The sequence below is a fragment of the Felis catus genome, chromosome F1 (genome assembly GCF_018350175.1).
Source record: "Felis catus isolate Fca126 chromosome F1, F.catus_Fca126_mat1.0, whole genome shotgun sequence".
In the NCBI taxonomy this organism is placed as follows: Eukaryota; Metazoa; Chordata; class Mammalia; order Carnivora; family Felidae; genus Felis; species Felis catus.
The window spans coordinates 68,599,541-68,617,444 of NC_058384.1; the positions used below are offsets into that span (position 1 = coordinate 68,599,541).

The 17,904-nt window shown below is 41.2% G+C and overlaps 1 protein-coding gene across 34 annotated transcripts in view; it reads right to left on the minus strand.

Annotated features, from left to right (window-relative positions):
- The window catches only part of UBAP2L (ubiquitin associated protein 2 like), a 39,538-nt gene that overhangs the window by 19,827 nt on the left and 1,807 nt on the right, over positions 1-17,904 (minus strand). For 12 of the 34 annotated variants that reach the window (XM_045049046.1, XM_045049053.1, XM_045049045.1 and 9 more), the window contains exons 2-12: positions 15,458-15,587; positions 14,696-14,773; positions 14,027-14,137; positions 9,411-9,612; positions 8,948-9,043; positions 8,498-8,543; positions 7,987-8,099; positions 6,125-6,199; positions 3,937-3,989; positions 2,282-2,367; positions 276-447 (exon numbers count right to left, since the gene is read on the minus strand). In XM_045049046.1, coding sequence (XP_044904981.1) covers positions 276-447; positions 2,282-2,367; positions 3,937-3,989; positions 6,125-6,199; positions 7,987-8,099; positions 8,498-8,543; positions 8,948-9,043; positions 9,411-9,612; positions 14,027-14,137; positions 14,696-14,773; positions 15,458-15,547 — 1,122 coding nt within the window. In that variant the 5' untranslated portion in view covers positions 15,548-15,587. The remainder of the gene's footprint in view (positions 1-275; positions 448-2,281; positions 2,368-3,936; positions 3,990-6,124; positions 6,200-7,986; positions 8,100-8,497; positions 8,544-8,947; positions 9,044-9,410; positions 9,613-14,026; positions 14,138-14,695; positions 14,774-15,457; positions 15,588-17,904) is intronic. The other 22 variants (XM_045049065.1, XM_045049061.1, XM_045049064.1 and 19 more) reach the window with 5 other exon arrangements.

A 17,904-nucleotide genomic window follows, 5' to 3' on the forward strand; every position in this document is an offset into this window, starting at 1 on the left:
TTTTCCTCTTCAACAGTAAATTAACACTTGGCACAGTGAGTGTCTGGTAAGTGATATGGACTCACTTTTAGAAGAAGATTCAGTCTGTCCAAAACTAAGTCCTCCTACTGCACAGCACCCTACTACCCAACTCTGTGTCCCTACCACCAAGGCTACTTAGTGGGGGCTACTTAAGGCTACTTAAAGGGGATGTTTTACCCCACCCCAAACCTGTCACCGGAAGGCAGTACTCCATGTACGTGCCGGAGTTAAAGGGCACTGGGTCTCTTACTTACCATACTGTGATGAGAGAATGAGTTTCCTGAAGCAGGCTGTGTTATGGCACTCTGCTTTGAATTACTGAACACCAGAGGCTGCGCAAGAGAAGGAGCCTGAGATGGATCCAGATTAGAGGAATCATTCTCCATTGAAGATGGTGTCTTCCCCAACAGAACAGCAAGGTCGATTCTAGTGGAGAGACAGAATATACTCATGAATAATGACAGAACATTCTAGCATTCCCAACTCCCAGAGTATGGTCAGATCAAAATAAAGTCACTCATCAAAAACACAAAGACCAGAAATGCTTAATTGACCAAAATAAATGATGTGTGAGAACCACTACAGGATCTAGCTGTGTTCTAATGGCACTGTCAACCATAATGTTAAATATTTCAATTTAGTTAAATTAATTTAATGGAATAGCAAATGTTAGTTTTAATGCAACAGCTTCACATTGGGGCCAAAATTTACAAAATTTTTAATGAATATTTTAATAATGAATACCTGCCATTACCAATACCTAATACACAAAAACTTGCCAGAGCACCGGCACCTTCAAGTATCTTTGGAATTGGCCCCCAAACTTCCGTAGAACTTCCCAAGTCACCTGTGGTCTAAGGAGCACACATACAGTTCCGCTTTGCCTCTAGTTCTCAGCACAGAGCTCCTAAAACCCTTAAAATTTCCTAAGTGTCTCTTGTTATTCGTAATGAGCCTCTTTCAACCAAAGTCCACGCTAACGAGGTTACTCAGGGTGGGAGCCCCACCCCCCCAGAGCTGCAGGAAGTGGGCTGCCACCAGGAATACCAGCAATGGGATTAGAGGGTTAGAACTTTCAGCCCCAGCACTCTCTCTTTACCCACTTCTAGAATCAGAACGAGCTTGGAGACTGCCTTCGACAGCCAATGGCTTAGTCAATCAGGCCTATCTAAGTAATGAAACTTTGATTAAAACTCTAGAACAGGGAGATTCAGTGAGCTTCTGGGTTAGTGGATGCACTGAATGTTGATGAATGTACTGGGAAGGCACCCCACGCCCTGCCCTGTGTGTGCATCTCTTCCAACTGGCCACTGTACCTGAGTACTGGTTATAACAAACCAGTTATGGCAAGTAACTCTTCCCTGGGTTCCGAGTCATTCTAGCAGATTTCTGAACCTAAGCAGGGGGTGAGGGGTGGGGTAGGCTGTGAGAATCCCCAAATCTGCAGTCAGCCAGGCAGAAGGGTGTGGGCAGCCTGGGCACTCATCTGCAGTGGACCTCACACCTCGGAAGCAAGGGCAGTCTTCTGGGATGGAGGCATCAATCAGGGTCTGTGCTAACTCTGGCAAGTGGCAGAACTGAACTGAATTACTAAATACCTTGTCGGTGTTCAGAGAACTGAAGGACTGATGTCAGTAAAATGAGATACTGGTGTCAGAAAAACAACACACATCGCCTCTGATGCCCCTAATGTCCTATTCCTAGCACGCTTCGGGCTTCTGAGTTATCAGCTATCATACCCAGGTCTAGAAATAATCCAAGAGGCTTTCTGGGAATAAAAATATTCCTAGTAAGTGCACCTCCCTCTACTAACCCCAATAACTAAGGTTCAAGTTCTAAAAAATTCATTAGCCAGATCCTAGGGGAAAAATGACCATTTTACTCAGTAGGCTTGGCAGACAAAGATCATTATTATAAAGCAAGAGAAGCAGCTACTGAACAGTTCTGCAAACTGAAATAAATGAAAACATTTCCATGTTTAACTTTACCTTACTACCAGACAAGCTCAATCGTGCTAAGTTTTAATTCAGGTTGACCTATGTAATGAAAGGGGCTATTTTGGAAAGAATCATCTTTAAAATTGTAAAAAATGGACTCCCGTTCAGTAGACCAACTCTTATAACCCGATCAGCCTCACATGCTTGCTTCCCGTTACTGCCAGCACCATGGGAGCTCGAGAAGGCCCACTGCTGCTCTTCCTTACAGCCCCTTCTCACCAGGCCCATTTGGGAAAGGACCCTGCACTTTACCACACACTTGCCTCTGACCAGCAGTGATTGTCACATTCTCCGCAGGCAGAGGCACTGAAGACACATTAGAGGCAGTGAAGATCTTGGTCTCAGAAAGCTGGAAAACAGAAGGATTAGTCACTTCTGGTGTTAAGTGGACTACAGTCAGAAACCTGGCTCAGGAAAGGGGAACTTAACACCAAGGAAAAGGAAAAACGCTCAGAAGAGAAAACCACCTAGCCGGAGGAACCTACACGGACTGACCTCCATTCCCCTTCTAGATATGACTTTATCAAAGGTGTAAAATCAAGAAAGCCTATGAAATACAATGGGAGTCACATGCTATGCACACTGAACTTACAGAAAGCTGAATACACATGCTACAAAAAAGAGAGAAAACCCTTTTATACTTTCCCATTAGAGTTCCCAACTCACACCCTTACCCAAACCAAACTTTATCTTCCACTGCTCCTCTCAAAGAAAGGTTACAGCCAAGACAAAGACAAAATGAAAGAAATTCATTCCTGGCTTTTGAGCAGTAAGGACCCAAGTGCTGGTGAATTAGGGTCTCTGTAGGGATGATTTCAACTATATGCAATTTTTGCCTTAATAGTGACTTTACTACACCTACCCTTTGCATTCTAAGACCCTAAAATTAGGTAAACAATTGTAGGGAATAGCTCATTCCACCATTCAAAACGTGCTTTGGTTTTGTTTTCACTTTTTGACTAAAATCTCTTCTCCAAAAACAGGGAATCCACTTCCCCAAATATATCATTCTCTGAAAGTTGCTTAAACAGACCAAACCAAATCCTAGAAAGTATTCACGAGGCAGTCTAGCTCAGTTACAACAGAAAAGAAATCATCCTCTAATGCTGATGCATCTGAAATTTTAAACACTCAGGTCTGGCAAACCCAAAGTTTGGTCACCATGTCACCATAAAAGCTGCCTTGCCTAAATATATGTAAGTATAGAAAGCAGACTGAAAAAATGTTAAAACAGGATTTAATCCATGATCACTGAAAACTACAATTCACAACAAAATCCTGACTGTGACCAAGAACGAGCAGAATTCTTTTACTCAAGTGCTACTCCAGTGAGCTCAGAGTGCTGGCTTATGTGCCACCTCTGTGACACCCATGACTGAGCTGTCCACGTTGAGTCACGCTGGAAGATCTATACTTTCATCTCAACTATGAAGCTGGGCTTCAGAACCAACCAGATTGTGAATTCGAGGACGCGGTACTCTCTCACTTCGCACCCACCTCTAAGCCAATCACAGGACCAAACACCAGTGCCCGAATAGGAACTAAATAGCCGAACTGGCTCAAGAGAAGTCATGGGCTACCAGCAGCTGTTACTCAAGGCACTACCTGCCTAACTCCATTTCTGGTGCTCTACCCAACCACCATCTCTTGCTGGGATAAATCCGACAATCAGATATTGGACTTACACAGGTGCACTTGCCCTTTCCATAGTCTGGTTCCATAGAGTCCTGTTCATGCCCAGTCTCCTTCATATAACATATGTGAAATGTTCTGGCTCAGAACACTATTTTGGATGTAAAAGTTTTGGGTCAGAATCTTAAGGGTGAATTTTGAAGGGGTAGAAATATACCCATTTTCTATCCCTAAACACCACTAAGGGATAGAAAGCACTAGTGAGGAGTGACTGGGGAATACCTACGTCTTCATTCCAGTCTTCAGTCCCCCACTCCTCTGCCGCGGTCCTCCACGCACCTGGCAATAAAGGAAAAACAGTGAAGTAACTTAAGTGCCAGTACACAGCATGTGCAAAAACACTAATGTATTAATAGTTCCGGCAGCCGAAAGAGTAACCAGATTTTAGTAATCAAAAGAGATTCCTAGGTTCCAGGGGGGAGGAAAAGACTATTTAGAAAGGGATACGTCAGAAGACCAGGGTTTTTCATGAGATTATGACTTCACACCTACTTCCAGGCTTTGTTACGCAGCTTTAACAGCAGAGATAGTGGGGAGTGGGGGAGCGAGGGGCAACGGGTCCAATGCTCCAGGCAACCTCTGAAGACCCCTCAAGCCCTCTGCCTTAGTGGTCAACTCAAGTGACAGCAGCAGCCAATTTACACCAGAACGTACACTACGCCTTCTCACCTGGTAGGAGACAGCACGACGGGCAGAGAGAGAGAGAGTGGCGGTGACGGGGGGAACACGAATGGCTGCCATGTGGCAGTGGAAGGGCAGCGGAAGACAGGCTTCCAAACTGCGGGCACTGACAACTACCTGCTATCAGAACTCAATGTAAAAATGCATACTCAGCAGAAGTCAAGTGTATCGATCTCACTGGTCAAACCGTAAGAAACCCTCATGAGTCTGTTCTTTTCCACGCCTTTTCAGAAGACATTGAACAAAACTGAAAAAGCAAACACGTCTGTTATTATCCTAGTCCTAATCCTACAGAACGTGACCTCTAACCTGCCAAGGGCACAGCGCAGACAACGCAGTCGTATACTCGCCCCATGTTGGTCATAACAAAGTCAGGATGGTTTCTATAGGCAAGTTCCATCAGCAGTAAAACCACCTTCCACACTCCCCCTGTTTTGCTTCATGTGTACGTATATCCTCAGAAAAGGAAACTGTTCTACGAGAAGCAGGATTCTTCCCTTCAACTGAAGGACCACAGTAAGAAGTAACACCTGACTACTGCAAAGGACAAGAACACTCCTTATTTTCTTCTCTAAAACAACAGTACATGTTGATCAATTCTTCAAGCCTTCTCTCCAAATGGAGAAAACTTCTTTTAAGAATTATAGTCTGGAGCTCTTGGGTGGCTCAGTGGGTTGGGAGTCCGATTTCGGCTCAGGTCATGATCTCGCAGTTCACAAGTTTGAGCCCCTCATCGGGCTCTGTGCTGATGGCTCGGAGCCTGGAGCCTGTTTCAGGTTCTGTCTCCCTCTTTCTGCCCCTCCCCCACTTGCTCATGCACACTCTCCCTCTCTCAGAAATAAACATTAAAAAATTTTAAGAAAAAGAAAAAAGAATGAAAATCTGGCATTCAGATATTCACTGTCACCGAAGAGAAATATTCTAATACCTATATTCCCATATGAAATTCTTCTAGGGGCCCCTGGTAGGCTCAGTCAGTACAACAAGAGATTCCTCATCTCAGGATTGAGTTCAAAGCCCTACATTGGGTGTGGAGATTTCTTAAAAATAAAATCTTTAGAACCCTATTTCATAAAGAAAAAGATAGTCATTATAATGCTTCTTCCAGGACCACTTATAACCGCACAAGGGAAATTCCGAACCACTTAATAATGGCAACGTTCTCCAAATCACACTAAAGTCCAATTTCAGTTCAGACAAATTACAAACCATATTCTTCTCTCCCTCTTTGGTGACACTACTCTTCCTCTCCATTGACATCCAACCTGCCTTGGATAAATGGAACCCAAGATCTGGGTTAACACATATACATAATCCTGGAGTTGGAAGTGACCTGAGAAGTTATCTCCTATTGACGGGCTCTCTGTCAAGGCAGCAATGTTCTCCTGCACTCTCGTGACTAGTCTAAGACGCAAAGGAAGAATGCAGATGCCTACTTGATCCAAGACAAGATGCACAGTCATGGCCAAGAAGGCTGTACTGAAAAGGCACGAAAGAACAGTAGGAGTGCTAAGGCTCTGAGCGATAGGTAAGGGTTTCCATTCTGTCAGCAGAAAGCAGTCAATGTAAATGTTAGTCATTAAATGATCAAAAATTTTTAAGAAAAAACAGGTACAGACTATGAGAAAAAAAGGCAGAAAAAGAAAAAAAAAAGCAGGGAAACAGAAAAATGACATATCCACAGATATTCCAATTCATAAAAATCTATAAAAATATCCGGGGCAGTTAGGCACCTGGATGTATCATACCAGGAGCAGTCTCAAATTTTCGGGGATAATTTGACCCCTCAACCCCACTGAAATCAAGTCCTGAAACAAAAAAGAAAAAAAACACAAGCAGTGAAATTTTGCTTCTGAATGAGAACATTTGCCCCAAAACAATTCCCACTGTACCTGTGGATATTTTAAGGGTAGGTTTCAATTTCTTTTTAAATAAAAAAGGGAATTTGAAGTTTGCTATCATGAAAACACAAAAAGAGATCATGCATGAATGTCACTTCATATTGTGAAATTAACAACAGCAGGAATGCATGAAGCTACACCCAACACGTTCACACGCACAAGACGAGATCAGCATCACACAGCTTTTCATTCAGCCACAAATCCGATTTCGGATTCTAACCTCCCAAATCTGCTGTTCTCTCCTCAGTATAAATAAACACACACCTCATCCTTCCTTGCTTTCCAAACCAGATCCTTGCTGAAAACAGCTAAGGCTTGCAATCTAGGACTGGGACTCCATGCCTGATTTTCTATCCACAACTGAAAACAAATCCCTTAATGTCTATTATCTTTTCTGCCAATGAGAAAAAAGCCAAATACCCAAAAACTAGTGCTCAAAAGCAGTCACTTCTGGTATTCAGACTGCTACCACACTGCCTCTACAAGCCATCAAGAGTGGCGTTATACCTCCTAAAATAACAAAAAGACAGTTCATAGCCAAATGGTCCGGGAATTAAAACAGATTTCCATCTTGTCAATAACTCAACTTCAGCCTCCATCAATGGGATAACTGTATTTAAAACGAATTTGTAAAATAGCTGGTAAATTAAAAGCACATAACATTCAGGACCTGAGGTATAACGTCTTGTGGGCAATAGATGAACTGTTTGTGCCAGAGACCCTCCTAAAGAGAGAGAGAAACATCAATGATCTTTGAAAAGGGGCAAAGCAAATAAATAGATAAGGGGTTAAAAAGCTGAATTCACACTCTACTATTAACTCATTCCCCCCTTTATAAGGGAAAAAAGTCTCAAGTTCTTCCTGTGCTGGCTCAGCCACAAAGAAGCAGGGAATCTCGTAAGAATACAATACTCCGCAGCCCAGGGACTGTTCTTACTTAAAGGGGTAAAAGTATCTTTCACTCCCAAACACATTGTGGGTTGTCTGTCCCACAAGCCTAACATAGCCTTAAATATATATAGCCTACTCAGACACAAACACCAAAAGTCAGCTAACCAAAAAAGCAACCTTATTCAAATCCCATAATATTCTTCCACACCCAGAAAACTATTCAATAAACAGCTAGAAAGCTGCGGCTTCCTTCTTGCCCAGATACTGAGATTTTTCCAAAAATGAAGGTAAAAAAGGTATTATCTCAGTGCCAGAAAACAAACTGACAGTGGGCTTTGATTCTGGGCCTTGTTCATCTCTACAAGTGGTGACATAATTAACTAATTAAAAATACTTTTCCAAAAGGCAAAGCTAGAAACCCTAACAGAAACACTAGGAAACGCACCTGGAGCTAATGGCAGCCACACGGTGTAACAGAAAGAGCATGGGCTCTTAGGGTCAAACAATTCTGAGTTCAAATACTAGCAAATTTCATGACCACCCTTTGAGTGTAAGGTCTGGCATGTGGAGATGACGAACAGTGTCAATTTCACAGGTGAGTGATGAAGACCAAGAGAACCAGCACGTGTAAAGTGCCCACAGGCACACAGTCAGCAAGGAGAACACACAGTATTTCGATCGCCATCCCTTCCTCCCTTATCTCTGCACCAAAAACTATTCCTCCACTTTTTAATATGACCATAACCTCAAAATAGTTATTTCCTTAGGTTTTTAAAGACCAGAAACAATAAGCAGTCACTCACTCGTCCCATCATCTGGTTCGAAGTGGCCAGTGTTGTTCCACGTATTCCCGCTATTATTGCCATAGTTGTCATCGGTATTGGCCGGTTCTGCATAATCAGCTGGGTTAAAGGTTCTGAGGGTGTGGGGAAAAATAGCTTAAAAGAGTCTGTGACCTCCAAGCAGCACCAGCAAAAATGAACAATCCCATGGAATAATCTCAATTTATGTCTACTACCTATTTTGGGTTAGGACATCTATAATCATAAAACCCACACTGAATTTTGGAAAACAGCAGATACATGCATTCAAATGAAGTTATGAGCTAGAGGTGATCCAAGCAGTAAATGCTTATCTCCAGCACTACATCTACACACTCATCTGATTAAGTGGTCTAGAAATCTTTCTGATCACATTTTGGTTAAGGCTGCACATTATCCTCAGGGTATCAAGACACTAGCCGCTCTAGGATATTATGGTAATGATTAGGGGGAAAAAATTTAAAGACTGTGACATCAAATCAATGAAACTTACCCCATTCCTTGAGCAGAAAACCTTCCTCCCCGTCTACCAGAGCCACCTTAAAGGAAAAAAAGACACAAAGAGAGGAAGGGAGAAATATTTTAAAAGTTGATATAAAAAGTACCTTGCCAATTGAGGCAACTCTGGAATAGTAAGTGGTTGATATTATTAGATGTTCTTTCTTTCACCCTGTAGTATAGTTAATATAACACAGTAGGCAATCACTACTATTGACAGATTGTTCCTTTGCTGACCAAGCTTCTGGGTCCTTAAACAAATACATTAACATAAACGACACCTACCTTCTTTCCCACTGCTCACTCAGCAATCTCTAGAATTTGCATGATTTCTCAACAATTTAGGTAATGAGATGTCATGTGAATTTGTTTTCAAATAAAGACGACCCCTATAGAACTAATAATACCCTGCCCCCAATATCCAACCCCCCAAGAAACTGATCACCTCTGCCTCTGCCACGTCCTCTTCTGCCTCGTTCAGTGCCTCTTCCAGAAGGTCCTCCACTCTTAGTGCCATCTAATCCGTTTTCCTGACCCCGAACTAAAATTAAAAACACAGATAGCCAAAACAGAGTCAATGGAATTTATGTAAATATGTAAGTGGCACATACAGATGGTGGTGGGGAGACAAAACCAAGAGGAGATAATGAGATGGAAGGATGGGACATGATGGTTACCAGGGGAATGGTGATGAACCACAACAGAGAGCTAGAAGTCAGACAACTTTATAAATGACTGCAAGGTAATTTCATGCCAAACTGGTAGCTGTAGCTAGAAAACGCTACATGTAAGAGATACCAAGGTCTCAGAATAAATGGTGGCAAGAAAAAAATCAGAAGGATGATATAATGGTTACTAGGTCCAGCCTACCAGGGCCCTGACATCCCTGAAATCCAGACATTACTGACCCACAGCTGGTTTTGTTAAAGCCCCATGCATACACTCTCGTCCACGGCTGGCACCTCTCCCCCGTCTTGGTGGCCCACCACGTCGCCGACTATAGTCTCTGTCACGGTCTCGATTTTCTTTGCCTTCCTCGTTGGATTCCGTTTGGCCACCATCCTTCTGTCCTGAGACTCCCTTCTTCTTCCCGACCATCTCCCACGAATGCTAAAGAAGGGCAGAGCATTCACATCTAATCAATATGGATTGCTATCGGGAAACCACAGATAAAAGCTGGGAAACTGTTAACCATTCTCCTCTCATCATCCAAATCTAAGATACTTCCACTAACTTATGTCTGCTTAAATGGAGGGTACAGACAGAACCTCAAAACAAATTCTATACCTATCACTGAAAAATTGAAGTCCTTCTTATAGGGGAGGCGCCTATAGCTAATGGACTGCAGGGATCACTTCCAAAAGGATCGCCAAGATCTGGATCCGGTGCAGTCACATGGCGTATCAGTCAAAGGCCTAGTTATTGGTCCCCATCTTTCAAGTGTGTTTCCTGGGCTGAAAAAATTAATCTCCTTCAGATTCAGTGACTCCTAACTTTTTCATACACAGTCTTATTCATGTCAAAGGAGAAAAGGAAACTAAAAGTTTCTAAAGGTTAACTTTGAATTCAGAATGAATCAATAGCATTTGACTCTTGGGCACATTCTCTAATCAAACAACCCAGCATTTAGAAGAATAAGAACTACACCTAGTCCTCACCACCATCCCCCAGCCCCACTCCCTGACACACACACCAATTGCCTTTGCTTTAAAGACGAAGTAACAGCCAGGAAGGCATAGCCCTGGCCCGGACACAGTGGACTACAGGGAGCCTTCTGTTCCAGGTTTTACATCTGTATTCTCCCTATATTCCCTAAAGTGATACAACCCAATTAAACTTTCCCCAAAGCAGAATAATCTATAATTCACTCCAGACTGCAGAAGGGAAAATTCGTGGTAAGGAAAATAAGCTAAAAAGTCCTGCAAAAAACCTCATTCCTCAAAAAATGAATTTTATAAACACACACACCTTGATTCACAATTATTTTTGCAGAAAATATGTACAAAAATTCCCAAACACCGAGACTACCATATCTTTACTATCCTAGTTACCATCTTACTCAAACAACAATGACCCAGTGCTCCGCAACAGCTAACAAATATCTAAAGACTTCCAAGAATATGAACCAAGTAGAATACAAAACGGCTATTAATTTTTCCAGGATTGATAACATGGTCATACAGAAAAATATCCTTCTTTAAGGGAAGCATGCTGCAGAGGATTTGTGATGTCTACAACTTACTTCCAGCCAATTCCAAGTGTCCATAAATGGATGAATAAACAAAATGTGGTATACACATATAATGAAATATTTTTCAGCATTAAAAAGGAGTGAACTTCTGACACATGCCACAATATGGACAAACTCTGAAAACGCTATGCTAAGTAAGAAGACGCAAAGAGACAAATATTGCATGATTCCACTTACATGAGGTACCTAGAATAGGCAAATTCATAGAGACAGAGAATAGAAAAGGTTACTAGGAGCTGGGAAGATGGGGAAAGGGGGAGTTACTGTGTAATGGATACAGTTTTTGTTTAGGAAACGACAAAGTCCTAGAGATGGATAAAGCTAATGACTGCATAACATGGTCAGTGTACCTAATGGCACTGAATTATATACTTAAAAATGGTTAAAATTATACATTTTAAACATTTTTACTACAACTTAAAAAACTTAAGTTAAAAACTACATTTAAAATTATACCAAAATCATACCCACACGTTCTAAAGAGCCTACAATAGTTTACTAATAGTTTTTGAAAAAATTATCCACCCAGGACCCGGTAGCTCCTTGTTGCCTACTCTTCCAGTCCAAGTTCATTCCACATTATAGCTCCTGAGTCTTTTTATGCTCACAGTAGCATCAATTCTTAAGTAACAGTGCCACCATTATAATTAAATCTGCAGCAGGAACCCTGGAAACTACATTCAAAATAGTTAGCTTATAGGGGCAACTGGGTGGCTCAGCTGGTTGAGCATCCGACCTCGGCTCAGGTCATGATCTCATGGTTCGTGGGTTCAAGCCCTGCATCAGGCTCTGTGCTGACAGCGTGGAGCCTGAGGGCTGCTTCGGATTCTGTGTCTCCCTCTCTCTCTGCCCCTCCTCCACTCGCACTCTGTCTCTCTCTCAAAAAAGTAAATAAACGTTAAAAAAAAAAAAAAAAAGCTTATAGACTTTTCAGCTGGTCTATCTCAAAACCTGTCAAGTTTCAGAAACCTGTCCCCTTTTCCGTTCTCTATGGTATGCACAGCTGCTGGAACTACCTGGGTTCTACAAGGAAAAGGAATTACTATGATCTTCCCAAGGGTGGTGCCATTTTCTGATACGATCTCATCTACCCAAATACATCCAACACCCCTGGCAGCAAATATTACTCCCAACTGGTTTCATTAGCAACTTATTTGTGGCATAAGCCTATGTTCTCCAGTTTATTTTCCTTTTTGACACCATAGAAGGTTAGATTTGTAGCACTAGACAGAAGACGGTGAAAGGTGAAACAAAACGTGACTTTTGCAAATTAATTAATTTTTAAAAATCCAGCTCAGTTGGCTAAGCATCAGACCCTTTAAATATTTTTAAAACGTTTAGTTTTGAAAAAAAAGAGAGAGAGAGAGAGAGAGAGAGCGAGCAGGGGAGGGACAGAGAGAGAGACGGACACAATTCGAAGCAGGCTCCAGGTTCTGAGCTGAGCTGTCAGCACAGAGCCCAATGCAAGGCTTGAACTCTTGAACCGTGAGATTGTGACTTGGGCCAAAGTTGGATGCTTAACCAACTGAGCCACCCAGGTGCCCCGTCAGACTTGTGATTTAGGTTCAGGTCATGATCTCACAATTTGTGAGATGGAGCCCCACATCAGGCTTTGCACTGACAGCAAAGAGCCTGCTTAGGATTCTCTCTCTGCCCTCCCCTGCTCATGCATGCACTTTCTCTTTCTCCCCTCAAAAATAAATAAACTTCAAAAATAAAAAAAATCTAAACTTTTAAAAGGCGTAAGTACTCCTACATCCACCCCCTATCCCAAAATCATGCACAATTATTCTAAAGTAAACTCAAAATAAGCCAAAGAGTCTATTATCTGATTATCCAGGCAGTCATCTTCAGATAAGGTCAATGATGTAAAATCTAAGACCACACTTTTTTTTTTTTTTTTTTAAAGTAAAGTCTACGTTCTGAGATCAAGAGTTGCCTGCTCTACTGACTAAGCCAGCCAGGTACCCTAATACCACATTTTTGAAGAGAAAAATCCACAAATTTAAATTCAGTGGTTACAAAAAGTTTTCCAATGGGGCACCTGGGTGGCTCAGTCAGTTAAGCATCTGACTCTTGATTTCGGCTCAGGCCATGATCTTGTGATTTGTGGGATCTGTACTGACAGCACAGAGTCTGCTTGGGATTTTCTCTTTCTTCCTGCCCCTTTCCTGCTCCCAAGGTTTTCCGTTATTATTTCCTATTGTCTCAAGGAAAGTGACAAACCCCCAACATTTAGTTAACGTGATACTCTAAACCTAGTAACCTGACCTCTCTAAGGATAAACTCTGGGTATCTATCCCAACCAAAGATCCCCAATGTAAGACCAAGGAAATGAAAGTTAGTTCAAAATGATACACTGCTCATTGAAACAAAACAGTTCTCTATTAGGCACCACAGGAACACCCCAAAGATTAGTAAGGCAGAATCCCTGTTCTTAAAGGACTTGACAATTTGGGACAATGATAAGACAAGCACAAAATTATTGGGATCTCATTAAGTAGAAAAGAGAAGAGGTGAAATAAGTGAAATTCTAGGGTAAGAGCTCCTCCAAGATGATAGGAGCCCCTATCATCTCCAGGGTGGTCAACAGGCCGTTAACTCTTTTTCTGCCACCTCAACAGAAATAAGTTCAAGCGATGAAAACGTACTGCAAAATGTAAAGGTGATACTGATGAGAATGTCTTGAATTCAGAATCTACCAGTTTGTGACTCTGTTCAACAGCAATAAAACAGGTGAGCAGAATGTTCTCTGATTAGTAACGAAGGCTATTAGATACCATTTCTAATTCAGACTAACCCAGTCTTGAACACAGTCACTAGCCTGGAATGAATAATTTACTCTGGGCTAATTAAAAGAGATGGATTTTGGGGCGCCTGGGTGGCTCACTCGGTTGAGCATCCGACTTCAGCTCAGGTCATGATCTCACACTCGTGGGTTCAGGCCCCACGTCGGGCTCTGCACTGATAGCTTGGAGCCTGCTTCAGATTCTGTCTCCCTCTCTGCCTTTCCCCCACTCGCACTCTCTCAAAATAAACAAACCTAGTAATAAAAAAAATTTTTAAAGAGATGGATTTTATCTGTTTTCTATTTATTGTACATAAATTTTAGGTACTTGCCACCTGCAGAAAACAACCTCCTCAACTGTCTCTGCTCCATTTGGAGAATAAGGTACTCTCCTTTAAGTTGAGTTACTCCACTTGCTATTTTTAGAATATTCTGAGCTTCTCAGCCAGGGACCCACTTTCCAGAACGCTCTATTAACACTCTACCGTATCTGGGTTTCCTTCCAGTAGGACATTGATGGCTCTGTTGACATCTCCATTGCAGTCATGTAAAGCAATGACACATTCATCCTGGTTCTTGCCTGTGATATCAATCAACTGAAAGAGAAAAAAATCAGCAACATGAACGAACTTGCACTCTTCATAAAAGGAAGCCAGGTGAAGAGAGAAGACACCAGCTGAATCCGAAAGAACCCCAGACTTAAAAAAGCAAAATATGCAGAATTTTGGTATTCTAGCTCAATAAGCAAAACATTAACACCTGTGATTACAGATGATGTCAAAAGTATTTACACAATAAAGTAGCTTGTAGAGATCAAACCCAGAAGCACACAGGTTTCAGCATACCATAAATTTCTACATTTCCTAGATGCCACAACTGCTCAAAGTTGCTATAAAAATGGCATCAACAAAATCATCCAATAAACAAGAAGTGAAAATTAAGATAAAACCTTTTCGAACATGGTAGCTGTCTAAAGAAGTATGGTAAATCAGACAACAAGAGCATTTATTTATTGGCTTAACCTATTATGTTTCAGGTCATAATTCTTTTAGTATCTACAGGAAAAAGTACCCTAACAGACATCTATGATGTTAAACTATGCTTTAATCCTGATGTCTTTTTCCATCACTGCCAGCAATTAGCAATACACTCACTTGTTTCACCTTTTCCTCAAAGTCAGCATCATTATGGTCTGAAATCATCTGTGCAAGTCGAATCTGTTCCGCAGTGGCCTAAGAATGGAGATGAGTTCAAGAAAGCATGATCAAGAGACAACAGTTTAGAGAAATAAGAGGGACCTATGTAGCCAATAATCCACCCCACCTCTCAGCCCAATTTCCTTCTCCTTGTTACAAATGACCAATAAAGTGCTAACACCAGTTAAGATGCTTACCTCTGCAAAATGACAAAAAAATAAACAATGAACCTGTCACCATTCCACTCTACAATCCCTAAAAAAGCAGGGAGCTTTTTCACCCATGTTCACAGTTAAAGAAGCTCCCATTGTGGGATCACAGCACCTCTTTTAAACATCCGTGCCTTAAATAATTGACATTAATATATTTGCAAAGTCATGTATAAACCCCGTTCCTGTTTCTGCAAGGACCAATGCCACCCTCTTATATCTGGCCTGACGATAACCTAAGATTTAGTCTGAGGAAAATGCTACCTTAGAGATACAAAGTACAGGACCCCTTCTCTCCAAGTCTCATAATACAGCATCAAAAAACAAAAAGCAAGCATGCTCATCATGGCCTACCACAACAGTCATCGGGCCCTAAGTAAAGAGGAGAGGCAAGGACTAGAAAAAAAAATAAAAAATGCAAACCAATAATCCAGAGCAGAGAATGATGCTGCGCTGGATGGGAACCAGTATCAATCAGCAATGCTGGCAATGCATCCCTTGGGTTCTTTACCTGTGGCCGCTGCTTGTGCTGTGTCTGGTTTTGGTTCTGAGGTTGTTCCCAGTTTCCCCGGGCTCGGTTCGTGCCCACCGACGTCATCATTTACAGTATATACAAATAACAGTATTTACAAGGTAGAATACTGAAAGATTAAAAAAAAATTCAGATATTAAATATGGGCAAAACAGGTTTTCAACCTCTTTCATCAGCACCTTCACCAAACATGTTCACCAACCAAGAAGAGTCATCTGTTCTTGAGACATACTCAGTTTGATAAATTCCTTAAGGAACAATTGTTAGTAGTCCATTTTTATAGAAGAAATATATAAAGCATAGGTGACTGCCGGTTTAAGTCATGCGCATGGTTTGGTTACTAGTCCCTATATGCAGCTTTGTGAAGTTTCGCAAAACAATGTTAATAATCAAAAGCTTTCTACACACAAATATCTAAAGCCCCTTTGACAAAAGGAAAGCTAATCAGCAAAACCTGGAAACAAAAGCCTTCCAGGAAGGGAACTTAATCTATACTCCAAACAAATAAAAACAATTTAAAATAGAGAAACTCAATCTACCTATGAAAACAGCCCTACCTCCCTTACAATATGTAAATTGCATGCAACCCCCATCACTTGGGAAAGGACATGCTCAAGTCTAGATTTCCTCCCTCAAGCTCAAGCGCGCGTGCTCTCTCTCTCTCTGTCTCTGTCTCTGTCTCTCTCATCATGCAGTGGGTGCTTCCATAACCTTCAACAAGGCAAGTATTAGCCCCAGTGACTTTGCTCAAGAATCTCAGTTCCCTGGATAATTCCAACACACTATTTTTGCAACTACTTTCTGTTGCTCTCCTAGTCCACTGTTCTGAGGCACCAGAATTGCAATTACCCTTTACCACTCACCTTAATATACAGAGAATTCCAAATCTGTCCCAAACCAAAAGGGTCTGGCACAAAGTTTTTATTTGCAAGAAAGGGCTTCTAGGATATCATTTTAAACGAGACATTACTGCCAGCAAGAGGACTTTGTTGAGACAGAAAACACACAGGGCCTTCTCAAAACTAGAACGGTTTTTGTTATTAACACTTCCAGCAGGCTACGATTCTCCTGAACTTAAGTTCCTTCCGTTCATACTTTGCTTTATACCGCAACCTCAGCTGCTACGGTGAGTAAACAAAGAAAATACTCATCCTACGACAGAGTGGCTCAAAATCAGATGTTAATCTGCATGGTTTTATTCCCTTCCAAAGAGGGTACGTTTATATTTTCTGCTCTACGTGTAACTTTTTTCATTAATGAAACTTTATACGGGATAATTCTAGACTCCCCAAAAGCCATTGCTGGATTTGAGAGACATAGGTTGGGCCTCTAAAGAAATACAGAAGGATTAATTGTTAGGGAAGGGAATCTTACTGTTTCTCAGGTCTCAAAGAAAACGAACTTCCCTGAAGATAAATTCTTCACCAAAGTGGATCAAGAGGCTGCAGAGGTCTCTCTTTTGATGCAGTCATTCAGACTGAAGAGTTTCTACATTCTCTATCACCAAAATTTTTAAGAAAATTTCAGAGCTAATTCTTTAACCCTTACCTCTTTCTGCTACATATGTGCACACAAAGGCCTGTAAATATTTCTAGCTACTACAAAACTATTTGCTACACAAATAGTCCATCTTCCCAGACTAGTCAAGTTTCAACACTCACACACACACCAAAAAAACATGTGTTCTTTAACCAGTACCCTGGATTCAAATCAAAGAAAAAAATTAAAATTAGACGAAAACTATTATGCTTTTAAATAACTGGCTCTAAAATGAAATCTCTAATGGGAATAAACACTCCTGTAGCTTACAAATACTGCTTTCTACTTCTCGTGTGATTTCAAGTTAATAAGTTAATACTAGATATGAATGCTGTGACTAGCAATATGAACTCCATATACCATACCGGTCAATGTAGATATATTAAAAAGTCATCTTGAAAGCCACATAATGACTCAAGGGAAATAGAATGAAACAAAAAAAAAAGAACAGTCCAGAAGACTCCCTCTGTTAACTTCAATTTCTCTCTTACAAGTGCTTTGAAATGTGCGACTAAGAAAATTTTACCACCTAGGTAGTAACAACACTGAGCAGCAGGTCAAAATTAAATGATCTGGGATGGATCACTGGAGGGCGCAAAATTAGTAGCCTTTTCGTAGCAAGCAGGGACACATACCTAGAGTTATCACAGTGGAGAGGAAGAATCTTGTTAAGTATTTTTCCTTAGAAAATAAAAATATTTACGGGCAACATGTGAGAAGTGTTGGAGACCCAGGGAAAAGTGCAGGAATACAGGTTTCAACACAGGAGTGCCTTTGACCATTTTTTGAAAACCAGCTACTTAAAAAAAAAAATAGCCAAAGAAATTTTACAGAAAAAAATAAAAATCAAGTATTTATTGAGTATCTACTATGTGTCCAGTACTTTA